This window comes from Copadichromis virginalis, linkage group LG11 (assembly GCF_057382275.1).
Source record: "Copadichromis virginalis isolate Kocher_CV1m ecotype Utaka linkage group LG11, C_Virginalis_male_GT1.1, whole genome shotgun sequence".
Lineage (NCBI taxonomy): Eukaryota > Metazoa > Chordata > Actinopteri > Cichliformes > Cichlidae > Copadichromis > Copadichromis virginalis.
The window spans coordinates 9,652,121-9,673,743 of NC_140628.1; the positions used below are offsets into that span (position 1 = coordinate 9,652,121).

At 39.8% G+C, this 21,623-nt stretch overlaps 2 protein-coding genes across 3 annotated transcripts in view; both read left to right on the plus strand.

The window, feature by feature from the left end:
• Positions 1–42: 42 nt before the first annotated feature.
• On the plus strand, positions 43–11,971 carry LOC146698065 (uncharacterized). The gene is made up of 2 exons (XM_085473039.1): positions 43–299; positions 9,329–11,971. The coding sequence occupies exon 2, from the start codon at positions 9,485–9,487 to the stop codon at positions 11,417–11,419; it is 1,935 nt and encodes a 644-aa protein (XP_085329165.1). The 5' UTR covers positions 43–299; positions 9,329–9,484; the 3' UTR covers positions 11,420–11,971.
• A 6,264-nt stretch (positions 11,972–18,235) lies between these two features.
• The window catches only part of znf1035 (zinc finger protein 1035), a 29,830-nt gene continuing 26,442 nt past the window's right edge, over positions 18,236–21,623 (plus strand). For both annotated transcript variants that reach the window (XM_085473041.1, XM_085473040.1), the window contains exon 1: positions 18,236–18,642. The gene's annotated coding sequence lies outside the window, so the exon portion shown is untranslated. The remainder of the gene's footprint in view (positions 18,643–21,623) is intronic.

The window sequence follows — 21,623 nt, forward strand, 5'->3', positions numbered from 1 at the left end:
CATCTCCTGGGTTTTACTGTTACCTCACTTCCAAATCCTTAGATCCTCTGAACAGCGTCCCTCTTGAGAAGCAGCTCATTACAAAAAATAAACAAATAAAACAAAACAGAAATGCTTGCTCTTTCGTCCAGACTCCAGATCAGCAGGTGGCGGTAATGCTCCGGTAAGCTGACTTCCAGCGCAGTAATGCGAAGAAGTAATCGCAGGAGGAGACACCTCGGCCTGCAGCACTCAGTAGCCCGACAGTGGTCTGAAGCAGGACCATGCAGGTGTGATTTGTTGCATTCTGTGATTTAATGGTAAGTCATGTCAAAGTTCACTGCTCGAGTGACAGTTTGAACACTAAGATTCCTTTATGGATATATATATATCGAACTGCAGTGCGTTTATACCACTACTATGAAGCGGCTAGCAGCAGTACCTCCTAGCGTTAGCTGTGTGGCTACAATGGTAATCCTCCGCTTTAGATGAAGGTAAAACATGTGTGTGGCTTTCCTCCACGCTTGTTTTTAACGTTGTTTTTTTTCGCTCAGCCTTTGTCAGCGCATAATGTTATTTTATTTTAGTATGGCTTTCACAAAGTATGCTAACGAGACGACAATCGGCGGCATACAGCTTCTTTGTAAACCGGTACTCTTAAGCTAAACCGTAAACAAATCTCTTTGTGTTTAATGGCGATGGATGATATTTTCCGAAGCTTGTTACTTGTAATGGGGGAAAACAAGAGGAACAAAATAGATTTGCACGGTGTATTTCTTTCATAATCTGCAAAATGTATGTTTTGTTGTTGTTGTTTTTTTGCAGTGTTAATTATATTGCTTCTAGGGCTGTGTGGCCAAAATGATAATCATGACTGTTTTGATTAATATTTAGCACGATTGTTCCTTTTTTTTAAGTGGATATAAATATTTTTGATTGTCAGGTAGATAACAGTGCTTTCACATCCACGTTGTGCAATATTGCCCTTACTGCGCAAGTTTTCACGTGAAAATGAAACTGATTCTCGGCTTTCACCTAAATGCTACTATTACACTGTGCTCCATTCCTTTTTCTCAAAATATCATTGCAGACTATCAGGCACTAATTCATCTGACCTGAATGCATCTTTCAGAAGCAAAGTAGGAAAACTAAAAATGAATAAATAAATATGCTATCATGGAATGAAATCATCTGAGAAGAATTCAAGGCAGACTATGCAGAAACTTTAGTGTTTTAAAGGAAAAAAATAATTGCTTGAGGAGATAATGTCTTTTTTCCTAAAGCCTTTGTTAATCACTGTATTTATTAGACATGTAGCTTTAGCTGAAAGGATTACAACTGCATTGCTGATTTCAGTGGAAATGATTTCTATGCATATCTGAGCTGTTGTTTCCAGTAACAACCATTGTTTTGTTTTTCCTGGCATTCTTGCATTCATATATCTGCATCCTGAGTGTTTTCAGCCTGTTAAATAGGTTAGTTCTCTTACTTTGTAGCACAAACACAGCTTAACAGCATTGTTTACATATTATGATTTGTTTGAATTTAATTTTTGTGTGTTTGTTTTTATATCTGTAGGAACATGTTTCACAATCCACTGTTCATCTTATAGCTATGTTAGATAATTATAGTAGGTTAAATCACTTGCTGCTCTCTGTCTTTCCATGCCTCAACCGCATGTTTCTGAAGTGAAAGCAATTTAATATCTGTATATATGCTGCTCAGTCATTGCTATATAACACAAAGTCAGTTTCACTTCAGAACTATCAGTCAGTTCAGTTAGGAAGCATAAAATATTGTGAATCTCTTTTATCTTCTTTGGTGTAAATGAAAGTGAAAATGGATGCACTGGATAGGCAGCAACAAGATAATCTGCAATAACAATGGTTTTGCAGTTGAGCAGTGTGTACATGTAACAGACTTGAAAGAAGTCACTTTCATTTGCTTCAAAGCAGGTGAAACTGACTCGCAATGGTTGATGCTTCCTACCTGGACAGATGTAACGGTGTAAAATTTACATTAAATATAGAAAGAATTGCATTCGTAGGACTGTTGTTGTATGTAACCAATCTAGGTAGGGCTGGGCGATATGACCCAAAATTCATATCTCGATATTTTTTAGCTGGATGGCGATATAAGATATATATCTCGATATATCTTTTTTTAAAGCCATAAAGTAAGAACAAAAAGAGAGTTCTTAGTCAAAGCTGTGTCCCAGATGTCACACAGGCACTTTTATTAACATAGAGCAGATGTACATAAAATTTCCTCAAAAATAAATTATGAGCATTTATTAAATAATAATGCTCCATAAATAAAAGAAAACAATGTTGTTTTTGTGCATAACAAAAAGCTCACAAATGTGCAGTCAAAATGTAAACTAAAAGACGAGCACTATAACAAAGACAGATTTCACAGCTGCTCTGTTCCCAACTTGTACTGCGTGACTGACAGCCTGGAGTTTGTAATCCGCTTCGCAACCACGTCTCTTAACAGGTGCCATTTATGGTCCTTATACACAGTAAGGTAATATTACGTTGAAGCACAGTACGTATCACTCCGCGAGGCTCAGCCGTAATGCTCCGACAATCCATCAAGCGGTGCAGCTCCGTAGCTTACCAAAGTCGTACTAAAACATTTTTTGACAGATTGCTGAGCGCCGTGTTCCACATAAAATCAGTGCGCGACCATCAAGCACAACCAGAATTCATACATAAGGCGCGCTGTCAACTTTTGAGAAAATGAAAGGATTTTAGTCCGTGCAGCACCTCTGGGCTGCATGGCGTTAGCGTGGTTAGCTCGTTAGCGTGGTTAGCTAGCTAACACGTTGACGCCGTCCAGCCCCACGCACGGGGCGATGCGCAGTAACTCGTTAACGGAGATTTGCCGTGTCCATCTTGTCGCTTCCTGCAGGTGAAGCGATGGGGGAGGAGGGGGAGTTGTGTTCAGTGAAGGAGAGGCGAGGCCGAGTAATGTTGCGTAAAGACGAAAGTGGACGAAAGAAAGGCAAACTTGCGGCTCCGCAAGTATAATTATAACGTAACATAGACTATATCGATATAAAGGATATGGTCACATCTTATATCTCGTATAAAAATATATCGATATTTTTTAAAAACTCGATATATCGCCCAGCTCTAAATCTAGGTACATGTTATCCACCTGATAGCTGATAAAAACAAGGTAAAAGACTTCCTAAACTGGGTAGCACTACATTACTTTGAACCACTGGAAAATACACATGAAACTTTGACAAAGACCTTGGTGCCAAGATTGTGGTGTACTGCTTTTGATAATAGAGGCTGCACTGTCATCTGAGGTTACTTGTCTAACCAGCTCACTCGGGGTGCTTTGTTTTTGTCAGCATTGTCCTTTGTTGAAGATGTTTATTGATTATAATTTTACTGGTGGTGACAATCAAGTGTGCTTGTAAGGGAAGTAGGTTTTCATGAAAGCTGTTTGATTGTTTCTGATTCTAGACATAGTGGAGAAATTGAGTAAATAAAATACCCTTTTTGTGCTTTAGGTGTGCAAAAGATAAGCAAATGTCAAATGAAAGCCAACAATATAGAGAGATTTCCCTGCCATTTAAAACCTGGGCACAAGGGGTGGGTGATCTGATCCGTGGTCCAGTCTTCCTACTGTGTGATTGCCAATAATGAATGCCATTCCCAGCAAAGTAGAGAATGGGATTAATGCTCACCAATTAAAGTAGTATTATTTACCCTCAGTCCACAGCCCGTGGTGTAATTGAGCTTGTTTGAGTGAGGTTTTGTTTTTATACACAAATGAATGATTTAGGTTTCATAATTAATATCCATTAGTGGGTAGCTATTAAATGAACATCTAAGACTGTATTAGAGCTTAACATTATCCTGATTCTACTAATGTATATTTTTTAAAACAATTTTTTAATAAAATGGCTCACCTGTCTCTTTACCCTTTCACTTTGCTCTCCCACACAGTCTTACACCAACAAATACACTTGATGAGAGGAGATTCTTACAATTATGAAATTCATTTCTAATCAAATTAACAGACAGAAAATGCCCAGCTTTTATTTATATATTTTTTCCCATTTGATAATGATGAACCAATTAAGCTGATCCACAATCGCCCATTTATTTCAAAGAAAGCAGGGATGCAGACTCTTATGTCTTTTAGTGTCAGTTGTATGCAAAGATTAGATAAGAAAATACACCAAGTAAATAAAATTGCAATGAAGAACATAATGCTAATATTAACATAATGCCTTAATTGGGAATCAAGTACAAAATCACCTTCATTGGCAATTGTTCCCTGAGATCATTATCTAATGGTGCAAACGTATTGAGCACAGTGGTTATATATTTTAATGAAGTGTGCATGTCCATTTTTGTGTTCATAATGTAATCCATAAGCATCTGTTGAAGATGCCAATACTTTGGGAAAAGGGTGAGCATATCTGTTTACTGCTAAAGAATGTAATTGTTAATTATATACAGGGTGAACATGCATAAAAAGGTGCTCTTTACTTAATTTCTGGAATATCGTCATGTTCATTTTTCCATTGCCTCTTGTTACCAGCTGAGCCTTCCCACTTAGACTGCTTCCAAGTTCTCCTCCCTGAGTGTGACCTAGATTCAGTGGGGCTTTTATTGTCGGTGGTAAGCTACAGTCTTTCTCTGGTGCAAGAGTGTGTGTGTGAAATGTTGACACAGACACTGTAAAGTGCACGCAAGTGGGGTGACTGTCACTGTAATGTAGTCTTGGGTGGTTCCATATAGGGCTGGGCCATATTATACCGTTCACGGTAATACCGGTATAATGTTAGGCTACGATAGGAAAATGAAATATCGCGATAGAATATGAGTAAAACGCGCATGCGCAGTGCCTTTGTTTTCATACGCACATGGCCGATTGTTGAGTGAAACAGATGAACCAGAATTGGTTTGTAAAAATGGTGCAACTTCAGTGATGTGGAACTGGTTTGGTGTTTGTCCGTCAGATACACGACAAAGCACATTTTTTTGCAGAACATGCAAGCGGCCGTCGGACTAAGATGCCCTTAAATCTGGGAGTAATCTGGGTCCTAAACTCCGTATACTTCAGGTCAAACGAACACTGCAGCATCACTAAGAGTTAAAAACTGTCTAAATTCTTTCATCTTTAATAAAACGATCAGCATTGCTGCTTTACCAGGTGTAACTATGAAGTTTAACTTCCAGGCATCCATGAAAACAAAATGTATTACATTTAACGGAGTTAGAAGCTAGCAGGAAGCTAGCGGAAGTTAGCTCGCTAGTTTCGCTAGTTACCTAAGCATGATATTGCATGTTCTGACTGAGAGATTTCTGAAAAAAAATCAAACGTACAGCTCTGCTATCACTTCCAACATAAATGAAGACAGGAAACTAAACAGCAGTGACGTTTGTAGGGTTACTGAAGTTGGGCTAGCTGGTATATAATTATGTGCTACGTGATCGCTAGCGACACAGCTATGTTAGCATAACATAAACAGTGAAGCTGGAGGATGAACACTAACACTTTTCCACTTATAAAAGTTAACATGAAGGTTCTTCATGGTTAGAGACAAATGCAATCGCATGGCAGGATGCTGTAAACGGACCAAACTTCAGTCAGGAGAACAACTGAGATAATCCATCCACAATACGAGGTTAGTCATTAATATACTGCAACAACATGGGAATAGAGCAGCTGCCAGAGAATTCAACATTAATGAATCAATGGTACAGAAGTGGAGGAAGCAAGAAGAATGAGTTTAATAAAGTTTGATTTATCTGACTGCTTTGTTTCGCTTAATGTGCCTTATAATCCCGTGCACCTTATGGTCCGAAAAATACGTACTGCACACTGCAGTTTAATGTTGCAAAGCACCTCTTTTTAACTTCAGTGGATATTATACATGGTTATGCTCAGGATATGTCAGCCCATTTCTACTGGAAATGCCTTTTGGTTAAACTTTCAGCAAGGAATTTGCATTTGCACTGTTACATTTTTATAAAGCTTTAATGTACATAAAAACCAGCTTCTTGTTTAAGTGAAAATAAATGATAGGTTGTCTTTTTGCGCTAGTAATGTTGTGGAGTTGTATTTTGTCTCGCATCAATTATATCGTCAGTTATATTGTTATCGCAAATTTTCAAATATATATCGTGATAAATATTTTTGGCCATATCGCCCTGCTCTAGTTCCAGACTGTGTTAAGTACAGTGTTTGCTGGTCCAGAAAGGGAACTGTTCTGATTTACCAGTAACCGGCTCGAGTAAAATAATGAGCCAAAAACCAGAGGTTTTTTTACCATCCTGAGAGCATGGATCTTTTAAAGTTAAAAAAAAAAAGTTGTTTTTTACTTGTGAAAGTAAAAATTAAACAGTAGGAAGTAGCTATAGATAGGGTTGAATTTTGTTATACATATTAGGGCTGCCACAAACGATTATTTTGATAGTCGACTAGTCACCGATTATTTTGGCGATTAGTCGACTAATCAGATCATCATCCATTGGACGTAAAACGTACAGCTTATTGCACCAGCAGCATCTGCTCTTATATAACTATCATTAGCTTACAGCTTTAAGTGTTTAAGGTCTGTGCTAACTAAAAATAAAGACAGGATGATAGTTTATTAAATTTTAATGAAATTTGCAGATTGTTTCGGTGAAGTTTAATAAACTCCTTGCTATCTAAACTATAACAGCATCTCACACTTCTGATAATCAGCTGTCTGCTTGACGTTTATTCAGCTGTGTAAAAACTATAACTTTAATCTCAGCCAAACTGATTTACTCAGGAACAAATAAAATACTAAAAAAAAAAAAAAGGCAAAACAACATTTTTAAGTTATCTAAGTGACTTATATATCACGTTTAACCTGAGGAGCGAAAGACGGCGGTGGGTTTGAAAACTATTTGCCGGGAGTCCGGTGCTCTCACGGCTCTAGTTAGCCTAGCCCCCGGCTAGCTATCGAGCTAGTGGGTAACAGACGTCTCCGAAAACGTCGGAGCGCTTTTGAAAATATGTGGTGTCTTGATAAACTGAGCAGATATTTGAGGTTTACACAGCTACATTCTCGCCTGAAAATATGTTAAACGTTTATTTTGTGACCCAGAAAGAATAATAAGAGTAATATTAAAACTAACTAGCTGCCGCCATTGTTGGAAACTGAGCTGGGCTGCGCTATGAATTCTGGGACACAGCTTCTTCTTCTTCGGGGTTTAACGGCAGCTGGCATCCTTGTACATGCAGTGCTGCCATCTTCTGTTTCAGTCCGTTATTACACTCTTAAATCCTGCTACTTATTTCTGCGTCTTTTGGATCTTACAAAGCTTCAAACGACGCGTCGACTATTAAATCAGTCGTCGACGATTTTGATAGTCGACGTAATCGTGACTAGTCGACTAATCGTGGCAGCCCTAATACATATAAAGAAGTTCATTTTTACGTGTGAAACTTCGTGCTAGCTGTTGTGATGCTTGAGCAAAGTTACCTAAGTGGTCACTTTGAGAAAACGGAAACTAAATAAATAAAAGTGAACATCATAAGGGACTGGGCAGTTGTGTTTTTAGATGCTGTTTTTTAATTGGAGCATTTGCAGCCCAGTATGACCGTCAGGACATTATGAAACTCCAATGATGTGAGCTACTTCTGGGAACATTTTCTCTTTATTCAGATACTTAACAGTATCAGCCACTTGGTGTACTTGTCCTTAGTTATTCCCATTTTGTTGTTGGGTAACATGAATCCAGGTGTTACACTAAATATTGAATTAGTAGCTTCTGTTAATTTTAATTTGGTAATGACAAAGGCATTTAATTTAAAGTGCCTCTGCTGCATCAAGGGCAATGTCCAGTCTGCCGAGTAAGGTCTGCACTGGTGTCAAGATGGGTCTAGATTGATGAAATGATGTCTACTTGATCATCATGTAAGATACTGTTATTCAACAAGATGAGGGCTGGAACTTGGAATTCTAAAAGGGCAGATGGAGAAACTCAGTGACAGGCTATAAGCGACAGGCTAAGGCTATAGGAGCCAGTTGAGTTGGTTTGGGCATCTGACAAGGGTGTCTCCTGGGCAAGGTGTTCTGGGCATGTCCCACCGGGACGAGGCCCCGGGGAAGACCCAGGACACACTGGAGAGATTATATCTCTCAGGTGGTTTGGGAATACCTTGGTATTCCCCTGGACAAGCTGGAGGAGGTGGCTGGGGAGAGGGAGGTCTGGGCTTCTCTGCTTAGGCTGCTGCCCCCGCGGCCCTGGCCCAGATAAGCGAAAGAAGATGGATGGTCCTTACCAGACTTTCTTTCTTGTGTCTGTGAATACTGCAGCACCACCCATAGCAGACCTTTCCTCTACTGACCCCCTCCAGTCGCTGGGAGTGTGGGATGTCTATTCCCTGCTGGTTGGTGCTAGGTTTAATCAGTTGAAAAGAGGGGGCTGCACCTAAAAGTCACGGGTGCCCATAGTTTGCATGGAAGAAACTGACTTGTCTCACCATTAATTCTCCAAAATGTAGTAAAACTTAAAAAAGTGAAAAGCGAACCAAAAAAACGAAAATGTTTGCCTTAAAAACTAAAAGTTCCCCCTTTATGAAATGCATTTGCAGCAAAAGGGTATAACTTCTATGAAGACAAGCCGAGGCGGTCACACTCAGTATCACTGCTTGTGGAAGCACTTTGAATTAGTTTGCAGAGGAGTTTGTGTCTTATATGCAGACAAAAATGATCACATAAGGTTTTCAGCACTGTACCCCTTTTTGTGACCAATTTCACACATGCAATCACCAGCAACCACTAACAACTTGTTGGAGAATACACATTGTTCTGTCAGGATAGGTGGTTGCGAGATGGTCACAGACCAGCCACTAGGCCTGTGTCACTGGGGACTTATTCAGACAGCTTTATCCGATAGACTGATTGACTATAGCCGAGCTCTGAAACATTTTCACAGTTAATGCACAGTTAATTGGTAATTGTGCTCTGAACTGCAGATGCCCCAGATGATTGGTCATTCCTGTTACATGTCTTTGAAGTCTACCTGAAAGACGCATGCATAGTTGGTGCATTATAATGCAAGTCTCAGTGGTAGAGTTCACGTGTTTGACCAAAAAAACTGTCACACACATGGATGCTGACACACTGTCTGACACAACTTACGTCATTTGGACCTTACCGGATCTATGGATACAGAAATTATAATAGGTTTTAGGCATATTAAACCTCTATTGATCATCGTTTTTGCCTAGTGTAGATCATGGGAAATGAATGCTGACTTGCACTACTTGTCATACAGTTTGAATTTTAAACAAACTTCGGAGTCAGTTGTTTCGTAATACTTTTCTTTCATCCCTCCAGGTCCTAATCCAGCATGGAAAAGCAGAGCAGTCAACATGCATCTTGTGAAACACATCTTTTTCGAATACCAGGGTTTTGAGCAAACCCACTGATGGCCACATGGAGACCAATTTTCTTGGTGCCTGGATAGTTTTACTTGTACATACCGGTTAAAAAATGATGCCATCTGTACATGGACAAAATCATTTCATAATGGAAAAGCAGAAGTCTGGGAACAGTGCGTCTTCAGGCAATTCAGCCGCAGAAATTAACTTCATCTGCACTGAGTGCGGTGATGGATTCAGTCAGTACGCTAATGTATTGGCACATATGGCAGTTCATGGACCTTTGGAGTCATTTTCCTTTGATGGCTCATCCAATGGATTTGAAGTCCCCCGAGAATATGTGCTACAAGAAAATGGTACACTGACAGTTGTGAATGGTTTGACACAGTCACATTCTCCTTTGAAGCCAGTATCTCCTGGAGTTTTGCCATCACATTCACATTTCCCATCCTCTGTAAGGCCAGTATCTCCAAACGTAAAATCGCAGCCTGCTCCTCACAAAGAGGTATTCAGGCCAAGGCCGTCTGATGTGAACTCGGACAAGTCTCGCCAGGGACATTACCGCTGTGAAATATGTAATAGATCATTTAATAGCTTGCAGAGTTTACATCGTCACCAGCAATATCGAAACACAGAACGAGGATACAAATGTACTTTGTGTTGCAAAATCTTTGAAGATAGGCAGGATCTCAAGAGACACCTCCATGACCACTTAAATGAGAGGTTTCACTGCTGTCGTCTTTGTGGTAAGCGATTCCTGAAAGCAGATGCCCTGAATGCTCACCAGAAAGAAAATCACCCTATTTCCAAAGGTACAGCTCTGGGTAAATCTGAGAATAAACAGGAAAAAAAGCTTGAGAAAACATATCCTTGTAAGAAGTGCAAACTGAATTTTTTCTGGATGTCAGATTTCCAGACACATTCCCTCTACCATTGCAAGGGGAAAGAGCCTGATGCTTTATTTGCATCTGAAATCGAAATTGACATAAATTCTAAGGACCTACACAATGCGCAACTTGAAAACTGCCATAGTAATGGCACAGCGATTGAGATGCAGAATGGGGAGACTAAAATCTTTAGGCATTGTAGCGATGACTATGACTACTCTTTCAGAAAATATAGATGTGGTTTATGTGGGGATCATTTCCAGAAGTTAGCAGCTTTAAAGGAACATCATCTCACACATCAAACTCAGGAGGAAATTGATCAGATGAATCAAGAGTCCCAAAAACCTTTAAAGCAAAGAGTCCAACCTAAAGCCAGACGTAGAAGAGGGGGTAATCCAAATGGAAAGCTCCATCCGTGCAAGCACTGTCATCGTGTCTTTAATCATTCTAGTAGTTTGTCCCGGCACATGAGATATCATAAAGGTACAATGCACACATGTGTATTTTGTGGTAGGCATTTTCCTCAGCGCTGCGATTTGAGGAGACATGTAGTCATGTATCACAAAGCTGAATTGGATAAGAAGCCAGGTTTAAAACACTTGTACACAACTCCACCAAAAGGTCCTCCATACACTTCTCTTAGTAATAGTGAGAAAAACATGAGCCCTGCTAATGAAAACACCAAGAGCTCTTCTGACTATGAAGCTGCAGCTTCACCAGAGCAGAATCAAAATGATAAACAATCAGGAAAAGCAGGTAGAGTTAACTACAAGTGCCAGGAATGTGGAAAGAGATTTGGGCTGTTATGTGTGTACCAACGGCACTTGCGTTACCACAAAAAGGAACCCAACAAGTGTCCCCAGTGTCCAGCTCAATTTAGGAATTCCTCATCCCTTGAGCTTCATCTTCAGAATCACCCAAGCACTGAGGAAGTGGGCGATGCTGGACAAACATCTCATGGCACTGGTACTAGTGTGGATGTTGTCTTGGAAAAGGGTAATGCAGAGGACATAGAGGATGACTATATGGACCATACTCAAAATGATAAAGGAAGTTCTTCAGAGGCTGTCTATGAGTGCACAGAGTGTACTGAGACATTCTCATGCTTGGAGACGTTCCTTCAGCATCAGACTTCTCATGGTTCAGAAAACAATGGGTAACTATCCTGTCAGACGCATTTTTCATTATTCCTGCCAACAATTAAGCTGTAGGGAGTTGAGTCTTTTTGACTTTAGAATGCATCTAATTGGATAACTCTAAATATGGACTGTAAAGTTTGTTTGTGCTGGTCATTTTATATAAGTACTTTTATACATTTTTCGTTGGCATGCCATGAAAATTATGTTTGGTGAATTTCAGAGATTAAACTTGGAAATGAAGCACAAGTGGAGACCATACCAAATCCGTTCTTTATTAAAATCATTGTGAAAATGGGTTACAAATGCAGTGTTTGCGTGTGTATGGCTAAAATGCATATTTATTTCTATTTTTCTGTCTCAAACTATTGTTGCAGTTGAAAGTAAATATGTTGTTTTCTCCATTGTATTTTTAATGGTTACCTATGCTGTCAGTGTAAGTCAAATTGCTGCATTCATCTTTTACTATGTAACTTTTTTAAATATTTTAAATCTTATGCATACTTCTTTATTTTGAAAGGATTGCATTGTCATTTAGTAGGGTAATTGTGCCAATAAAGTTGTACCAAGAAACAACTTAAGATCCTGTTTTGCTCTTCAAAAAATCTGTAGTTATGTTTTTCTTTTTTTTTTCTTTTTTTTGCATTAACATAAGATAAGAAACCACTTCTGTTGAGGAAATATCGACACTTGTCTTTCTTTGGTTGCAATCTTTGATAGTCAAAAAAGTTATTAGTTGACAGCAGGTCAGTGTTAAAACTAGGGATGTTCCTGGCTACTTTAAGTAGAAGAACATGAAAAATCAGGCAAACTAATCTTAAAGTAACAAAACACTCAAACTGCCAAAACTGAGCATAATTAAAGTTAACCATTGTGCGGACAGTTGGTATGGTTTAAGAACCATTTAAAGCTGTTAATCACATTGTTCACAACATTGCATATATATTTTAACCAAGTACTCGGTCACAGATTTCTGTATAATATATTTAGCTACATCTCCAGTAAGTATGTTGTCCCATGGTTGGAGGTACTCCAGTCTGGTAGTCCTTTTTTGGCTTTGTCCCAAGTGCTAGTTGAGGTGGCCCTCCAGAGCAGAGTTCCACCAGCTATTATCGTTGAGCTGAGTCAGTGTGACCATTAGAAGAAACACCTTTGTAAGAGGCAGCTGAATGATATGAAGGACCTCAACAGCAGTAGTCTGGTCGGTCTGTAGGTAGACAAGTGCAAGACTTAAAAATGAAGGGGCAAGGACTAGCTAAAAAAGCACAATAGACACAAGAGGGAGTGCAGTGTTGAAGATTTAAAAGGCCCATTATGGTTATTGCACTGGTCATGTCGCATGCAAATGTTGATGCCACTATTTAGTCCACTACTGAGAGCGCAGGTACTTAGTATTCTGAACCATAGGTATGGCCACTCAGACAAAACCTCTACATCAGTGCCAGTATAGGAGTAGAAGTTGTTGAAATCAGAAACAACAAAACTGCAGATTTTTCTTTGTAAAGTCTCATCTTCTTAATCTCATGTAAGACCTGGGAAACTCTGAACTTCAGCACTGATGGCGATAAAAACTGACACAATCATACACTCATGGTTTTTGTCAATCGATATACAGTCACTTGAGCCATGCGCTGTTATTCAACGACAACAACACTAGGGTATAATGGGGCCCTAAGGTGATGTATCAAGCCTAGAGCAGGTGCTTGCTTGTGTTTTTAGGTGGGAAGGTAAGGTGTACTCTGCGTTTGTACCCCATGATCAATCAGGTCACAAACTTATATTCTAATGTCCGGGCCCATTGATGGTGGAACATTTGGCAAAAATCACCTGAACGGTGGTGCATACCATGGATAAGCCGATGGCACACTAAAATTTCTATCTGAGAATTCAATCTTCGCACACTACTTGCATGTCAAATTAAGAGCATCGTGATGTTTTTTTTTCCACTTCCCCAAAATGCAATTCAAGTTGAAGGGCAACTGGTCTGACAAAGGTCCTGTATGAATCACAGATGCACCAGTGGGAAACTAGTAATTGTTGATTCTTGCAGGAGCACTGTAGGTTGCAGTACTGTAGCTGGGTTTATAAATGGTATAACTTCAAGTTATACAAATCTTTTAACTGCATGAGAGGTGACACACTCTTTGTTATTGCTATGGTAAGCCATCCATTGCCAATCTATCCACAATTCACTAGAATCTCTACTCTTACAGTATTGATCAGAAATAAGTGAAACTTGCACACATAGGGAAATGGGGGTTTTATGGATCAGCGGCGGGAGCGTGTTGGCAGTCAGACTATCTACATGCCTACCTATGATACAGCCGATCTTTTGGCTACTCTTGCTTGTACTGTTGTTGGTCCATCAGCCTACCACAGAGAAAAGTGGAGTTATATAAACAACTGTAGAGCTTCTCCATAGGCAAATGTGTCAGCAAAAGACGGGTACAGTAGCAGCCTTGGTCACACAGGTCTAGAGATTGGACAGAGACCCCGTGGAAAGCTCTGGTCACAAGGGAAAGATGTCATCCCCAACCAGTTGCCAATTGGTTGTTGGAGGTTAGTGGCTGGCAACAGGTGAAAATGGTCACAAAATGGGTGTTGTACCAAAAAAAACACTTGTGAATGCTTTGTTCACAAGCAGATTGCCTGTAATTTCCAGTGATTTGTCAACACTCACTATTTACTTTCCAAGTGGTAGTGACAATTGAAGAATTTAACTTTGCATCAAAGTTACAGTTTCACTGCCACTTGGCCAATTTCATGCTACGGACTGCCAGTAACTTCTAGCAAACACTTTGATCATAAAATGAATGAGCTACTATGTCATTGATATTCTGATTCTAAATGTATTCCTCTTCCATAGACAGTAACAGTAGTGAAGAGCACTTATCCTTAGTGGTTAGTTGCAGTTTGTGTTTGCTTTTTATTGCATTTACCACATTTAACTTCTCAGGCAATAGTACAAGAAAGCATTGTGCTGGTCAGTGTCAAGAAATGTACCATTTAGGCTTTGGCTTTTGCACCATCTGCACAGGCTGTGTAGATGGCGTCACTGCTGTCTGACGTCCCTATCCAACCCATACAGTCCTGATATCAAGTATGTATGGTCAGTCACTTTTTAAACACATGCTGCGTTCACAGCAGCAATGGTCCTTCACTGTACATATTGGCCCGACTAGGGTGTAAAACATATCTATCTCCTATACCATTCTCAAACTTTAATACAATAGGAAGTTTTTAATCCTGCAAATGTTATGCAGTCTCTCACTCGCCTTCCACCCACACAGGAGTAGGAAGAAAGAAATTCAGTCCTGGACATATCCCTCAGGACCAGTCTGAAGGGAGGGTGAAATGTGTGGTCATTGAAGGCTAATAACACTATATCCAGCAAGGGTAGGGTCAGCACCCTCAACACCAACCAACAATGGACAAACAGAGAAGAACATTAAAGACTGCAGTTTTTCACAGTCTTATCAGATCAACAGTGTGGTAGCCCAATTGGATTTGTTCGGGTATGCCTATTGGCTAGTACATCACTGTACCCACAACTAAGCCCATATAGACGACTGAACCCATTGTCTCTTATGTGCTTGCTGTAACTGATAAGACTTCATCTAAGAAGGAGCTGGTTAAATTTCTATTAGATTGCTATGTTTCTGGCAAATATTTCCTTTAAATTCAATAACCACTGTCAAGAGACATGGAAAAGACTGACATATATAGCTGACTACATAGTAGAATTACCATCCATGCATTTTCTTAACGACTTGTGTGTTGAAGCCTATCGTGTGTCACGGGGCTGGAAGTAGGGCCTGGACAGTCAAGGCTGAAATAGAAAGACAGACAACATCCACTCTCACATTCACATCTATGGCCAATTTAGAATCACCAGTAAACCTAAAATTCATGTCTTTGGACTATGGGAGGAATCCGGAGAAGAGAATACACACAAACAGACACCCCATCTGGGCAGTGAATTCAAACCCATACCTTCTTGCTTTGAGGCAACATTTCAAAGAGCTGCTTGTTTTTCTGGTCTTTCTGACCAAAGTTCTCTACACTAGCAACCACATTTGGGTATATACTCTAAAGCACTTTATTCTGTTCACTTAATCTCTTATACAACCAACTTTAAATCACTAATTAGCCGAATATGCATGTCTTTGGACTGCAAGAGGAAGTTGGAGCAACTACACAGGCACAGGGACAAGTGGCAAACTTAATACAGCACGGTTCCAATCGAGCAGGAGATTTGACCCAAAACCTTGCTTCTGTGGGACGATGCCAACTACTCCACCACTGTCAAAGCTGTTTAAAAAATAATCAAGGGAAATACATGGACCGAGCTGACGTCTATTAGCTAAAGTTCTTGACAGTCCCTGTCCTTAATGCACACCATGTATTTTAAACTGGTGCCTCACACCGAGCTTTACTTATTAGTAAGTAATTGTTAAGCTGAAAGGCCAACATGTGTCCAATCTTACGGAGTGTGCACTCGGGAAACATAGTCAGTGGCGTTGTATGACTTTGAGGAATGTCGAGCTAATTAACCATTGTCATACAGTCTAGGCCTGTATGACTGGGTCCTTATTTATTTAATCCTAGACTGCATCATTACTGTCAAAATAGTGGACAAGCCATGTGGTTGGTGATCACATGTCTGCAAAACCTCAATAGGTGTTTTGCACTTTTTAGGATTTTCCGCCAAAGTGTACATAAATGACTTGGGGTTTAAGAGTTGGCATTTATGCAACTGATGTCACCAGCACAAACTTTCAGTACCCATTTTGCTTCACTTCTTGGGGGTTGTCCCTTTTCTTCATATACACTCTAGGGATATGACCAGACATGATTTTCACCCATTGACAGATGGGAAATAGACTCCCACTGGTAAAGAAAATGGATCGATGGGTGGAAGTTACTAATAAAACTGTATGACAAGGATTTAATACCACAAAAAGTATCTATGATGTATTTATCATTTAAGGGCTGGACTTTTTTTGTTGTTGTTGTTGTAGGAAAGTGGGGGGAAAAATCATCTGGGCAAGTGCATGCCAATTATGTTGCAATACCAATTGCTAATTTTCAAATGAAAAACATTAAAGTGGTGAAAAAAAATATTTTTAGGAAGTGGGTGACACAGGGTTATCCAGTAGGAAGTTTGGCCCAAACTAGTTGGTGTTTCTGTAAAGTCACAACAAACATTGGCCTCTGCCCTCCTGGAGCTTCTACCACACAATGTGTGTGCTGGCAGATGGGGATAAAGAAAGGCCTAGACAATAACTGACTCATGTTGCTTGGAAGAACTGCACAGTAGCCTCTGGGAGAGCAAAGGAGAGCCAAAGCAAACAGCAAATGTACACCTCAGTTGGGCACTGTTGAAAGGGACCAGCTGAGAGACCCTTAGGGACAAGCATTATGGTCCTTTTACAGGTTCACTTTGAGAAATCTTAAGCTGAACTGAACAGAGATTGATTTGGGGGTTTTAGAGTGGGGTGAAAGAACAGAACTCTTAATGGGTGTGCTTGATTTACTAAAATATATATTTTTTTAAAATAACATTTTATCACCATTTTCTTGTTTACATAATTACTGAAAGCCAAAATCATATTTGAAAATTAAAATCCATGCCCATTTTAGACAGCATTTGCTCAGATATGTGGAAATATGAGACGGCAGATATAACTGAGGTATCTCTCCTCATTTCCCATGGTATTCCCACCACTTTCCATCCACATGAACAAGCACAGCGTCACAAAACCCCTCCAGGCCAGAGAAATGGAGGTGGGTGGTGGGGTTTCTTTATCCAGATTGGCTTTTTATGGACAGTCTTGGGATTTGAGCCGATGACCCAAGAGCCACAGGTATACTGACTGGGAAGACTTTTATTAAGTATGGTTTTTCTACCATTTCAGACAGGATCAGTTTAGTTTTCCAGAATAGTAGGAAATTACATAACATAATCCCCAGAAAGTCATGCAGGAGAAGATAAATATCTATGGGGCAAACCTTGACATTAGGGAAAAAGACTAAAATGGTCAGATCTCCACTTTCTGATATTTCTAGATTGAATCCCACATGACAAACAGTGATCTAACTAATTCCATATCAGTGGAGCCTTTTCTTGCTGCTTGGGGGTGTAAAATCTGGTCAGAAACAGTTGAACATTAATTTGCAAAACTTTTGTAGTACACATTTAATTTCATCGAATGACTTATGGTTAATTATCCAATTAACTGCCTATTCCTTAAAAGGTTCATATGTTAGGAGCATGAGAGCACCAGTAAAATAGCCCAATGTCTGGTCACACTGTTATCAGACTGATCCACGAGCTCCTGTTCAGTCTTTTGAACATTTTTTCCCTCCTATGGGAACTGGTTCTCATGTGCCTTCTCAGCCAAAGGGTTTTTTTTTCTTTTTTGTCTGGCTCACCAGCAGAAGAAGAGGTGGCGCCATTTTGTGTGCAAGTCTTGCACACAAAATGGTTGTATGCGACTTGTTAACCCTTTAAATACCAACCACATCCTGCACAGCAGACAAGTAGGCACATAGGTCTGAGTGCCCAGATAAGTTTGGTGATGCTCGTGCAACATCAGCAGAGTACTGAAACTGCACAGGGGAGCAGGAAAGCCCCACTGAGGACTTCATTAATGGGCGCAGTCACCGTCAGCGCAAGAGGTACAGGGTGTTTGTTACAGCACGTAGGGAGCGCAGGAGCAGCAGCTGCAGCAGCACGCAGAGAACCGCAGCGTGGTCGCCCGGAAGAGATCCTCCTACCGCCCAGCCAGACTCTGAGAGCCATAGAACATGAAGGGGCGGGCTCAATTGGATTCCTCGCACATTGTCATTGGTTGTTAGCAGATATTGTGTAACATGCGCAGAATTTCGGGCACACTGTCCGTAATTGCGCAAATTCAGATAATGGAGGCGGATCTAGCACTGCTATCGTCGACAAAGCGAGCTGTGTTGCACCGGACTTAAAATAAAACGCTTTAGTGTCTTTGACTGAACAACCTCCATTAGCTCACTGAAAGGAAAATAGAAAGATTATCCTGACGGTATTGCACAGGAAGACGGAAGACATCGACAAGGAGGACTGCCGCTTTCTCTTTACACTGGCAAACAAAGCCGATGCTTCAATGGGAGCCTGTTGAGTGGTTATTACAAGACGGGACATCTAGCTGATAAACCACAGGGGAAGAGTGGCTGTGATGCACGCAAGACCAGCGCGGAGCTTTGATCTGGTAAGGGGGTCGTGCTAAAGACCAGCCGCAGCGTAGCCATTAGCTGTTGGGTGCCAATGCTAGCTAGCACGGTGCTAGGCACTAAGGTAGCTACTGTCAGAACATCGGCTATCGTCAATGTAAAATTAACAGACACGTGGCTGGAGTCGAGAGCCGCACCGCTGCCCTATTCGTGGTTTTGTTGACCCGAATGCATCACAGCGCTTTGTTTTGGTCTGCACTCTTGCGTCCAGGCTCGCTAAAAAAAAATCAGTGTCTAACATCAGGGCAAGAGGAGCACAACGATTTCAGATGGTCACACAATAAATGATGTAAAGCGCTAATCTGTCTAACCCAATTTAACAGAAAATAGCCTGTACACTGGAGCTGTTTTTGTACTCTTAAGTGTGGGCTCGTTAATCTAAAGGGTCATTAGTAATATGCATTATAAACCCATGTGGTAAAACACATCTATATATTGCTTTACCTGCCAGTGGTTCATTAGAGCTCAGGTTGCTGTTGGAACGGTAAGACAGGTGTGTGGTTTAACCCACTGTTATAATGAGGTATAGTGGGCAGACCTGCTATTTATTTACACTATTTAACACAATAGTTCTGCCTCATATTAGCTCAGCTTTCTGTTTGTTATTAATGTGGTCACAGTGTTGGTGTTCTCTGTGACCCTCCAACAACAAATGCACAATAAAATTGATATTGCTAGTAATTTCATTTAAAAAAAAAAAGAAGTTACTTTGTGGTTTGTATCAGATTTTACAATAATAATCAAATAAGTGCACTTTTAAAGTTTTCTTTAAAAAAAACAACAACTCTTACTCTTAAATTTTACCTCAAAAAACGAGTTGAATGTGATCGTTAACAACATTTTTTTAATCATCCTAGAAAGCTTAAGGTTTAGACTAATAGCAAAAATAGTGAAAGGGAAACACCTGGAAATACCTGGATTTCATATAATATCAGTTTATCATACTTGTTCCGTATACATGTTTTCTTGCAAACTGCTCTAATTTTATTCATATACATATTGCCTTTCTCATGGCTAGTTTCGTTGTCATCAAAAATAGTGTATTATTTGCTCAAAAGGTGACAGAACTGTTTAATGAGTAAGGTATTTTAGCATTTGTTTAAAGATCACATTTTGGTTTTTATGACACTGAGCTACACAAATAATTTGCTATTTGACTAAAAAGCTTTTGTTTTTGTTGTTGTTTTTTGTGGATAACAGGTCAACACCATGTTAGTTAATAAATACCAGATTCATAGTGCATTCATTGTACCTCTTGAAACAGTATCCATAATGAAACACCTGAAGCCAAGCTATTTGGCCTGAAGCAACTTTAAAGATTTGGGAGGGAGAATCTGCTTAGGTGCTAGCATTTACTACTATTAATATTATTATTATTATTATTATTAGTTGTAGTATTGTTATTTGTATTTTAGGTTGTTGTGGAAAGTGACATGATACCTTATGAAGTTCTATTAGCTATTTTGTAACATCTTGTGAAATCAAGAGTCCTATATCACTTAACCATTTGTCACCAAGGCAGTTTGAAGGCCAGTTGGGACTTATTTTGCCTCAAGTCAAACCAGATCCTTTGCCCCAAAGGAACTGGTGGGGACTGCCTAGTGTAGAGATCCTGCTCCATAAAATATTTACATACTGTAAAATTGCAAAAATACACTCATCCTTAGATTTACTCTTCTGGAGTGTACTTTAATAATTTGACCTCAGACATGTTCTACATCTTTTACACCGTCATGGCAGGTGGAACATTCTCAATTTATCAGCAGAAGGTCTTTGTTTTTAACCGGTGTTTTGTTAAGTTCAGTTTTAGTTTTGTTTTGTAACAGTTCATGAGTGCAAAGAGCACTAATTGGTCATACTGGTTTTGTTTTTGTTTCATACTTGTGCTTGAAGGTTTAATTTTCACTGTGACACAGCAGCCTAGACATGGCTAGGGTGCTATATAGTTGTAAATTTTTACTTAAGACAAGAGTCCTCTAACACCCCCCAACACTCCTCAGTTTGTTATCTGCCACTTGTGTTAGCTTGAGCCTTAATCCTTGTCCTTGGTGAGTTTTGTTGAAATAAAACAAAGCTCTGCAAGCATGTGAAGTTTTATATAAGTTGGGTCTAATTTATTGACAGCTATCATTGGTCAGAGTTTTTTGTAACTCACCACAGTTGGATGTTTTGACACATTTAAAATGTGCTGATCATTCGATCTTGTTTGTTACTGCTGCACTAAATTATAACAGAATTTACTTTAAGCTTTGTTAAAAATCAAATCAGCATTTGAATCAATTCAGCTAGTAGTTAGTAAGCACACCAGTGTAGAATTGTTTTGGGTAGTCCAGTTGCAGGAGTTGGAGAATGAAGGTGGTAGATGTGGATATGGAATTCATATGTGCCTCTGTCCTATTTTGTGTGTTGGTTTGCAATTGCATTGAGGGAGTGTGCACAGTACCCGAGTGGTGGAAGACTGAAAAAGGCACCTTGTTAAGATGGGCTTCACAACAGTTCTTCTGTGGGTTTAGATGTAAGTAATATTTATTCATTGGTGGCACCGTCCTGTTTTCCTTTTGTTGTTTCATTGACATTTCCAGAATCCCGCATTTGTTTTGTCTTGATCACAGATTCGGACTATAATGGCCTTTTTCCACTAGTAGCTACTTGACTCGACTCTGTTTCGGTTACAATTGAGTTCTATCTAATATGCGAGGGGTACATATAGCAATGCAGCCAAAAAGTCCTGTCATGTCATTTGTATGCGGAGGATGCTGAGGCAATGGTACACCTGCTTCTCGATATATGGCTTTTTGTTTCTGTCATGACTAGTGGTGCAACGGATCAAAAATCTCACAGTTCAGATCGGATCACGGTTTTAAGTCACGGATCGGATAAATTTTTGGATCAGCAAAAATAGAGAAAAAGGCAAAAATTCGACTCCCCATTTACTCAAGTATTTTTTGCCTATTAAAAA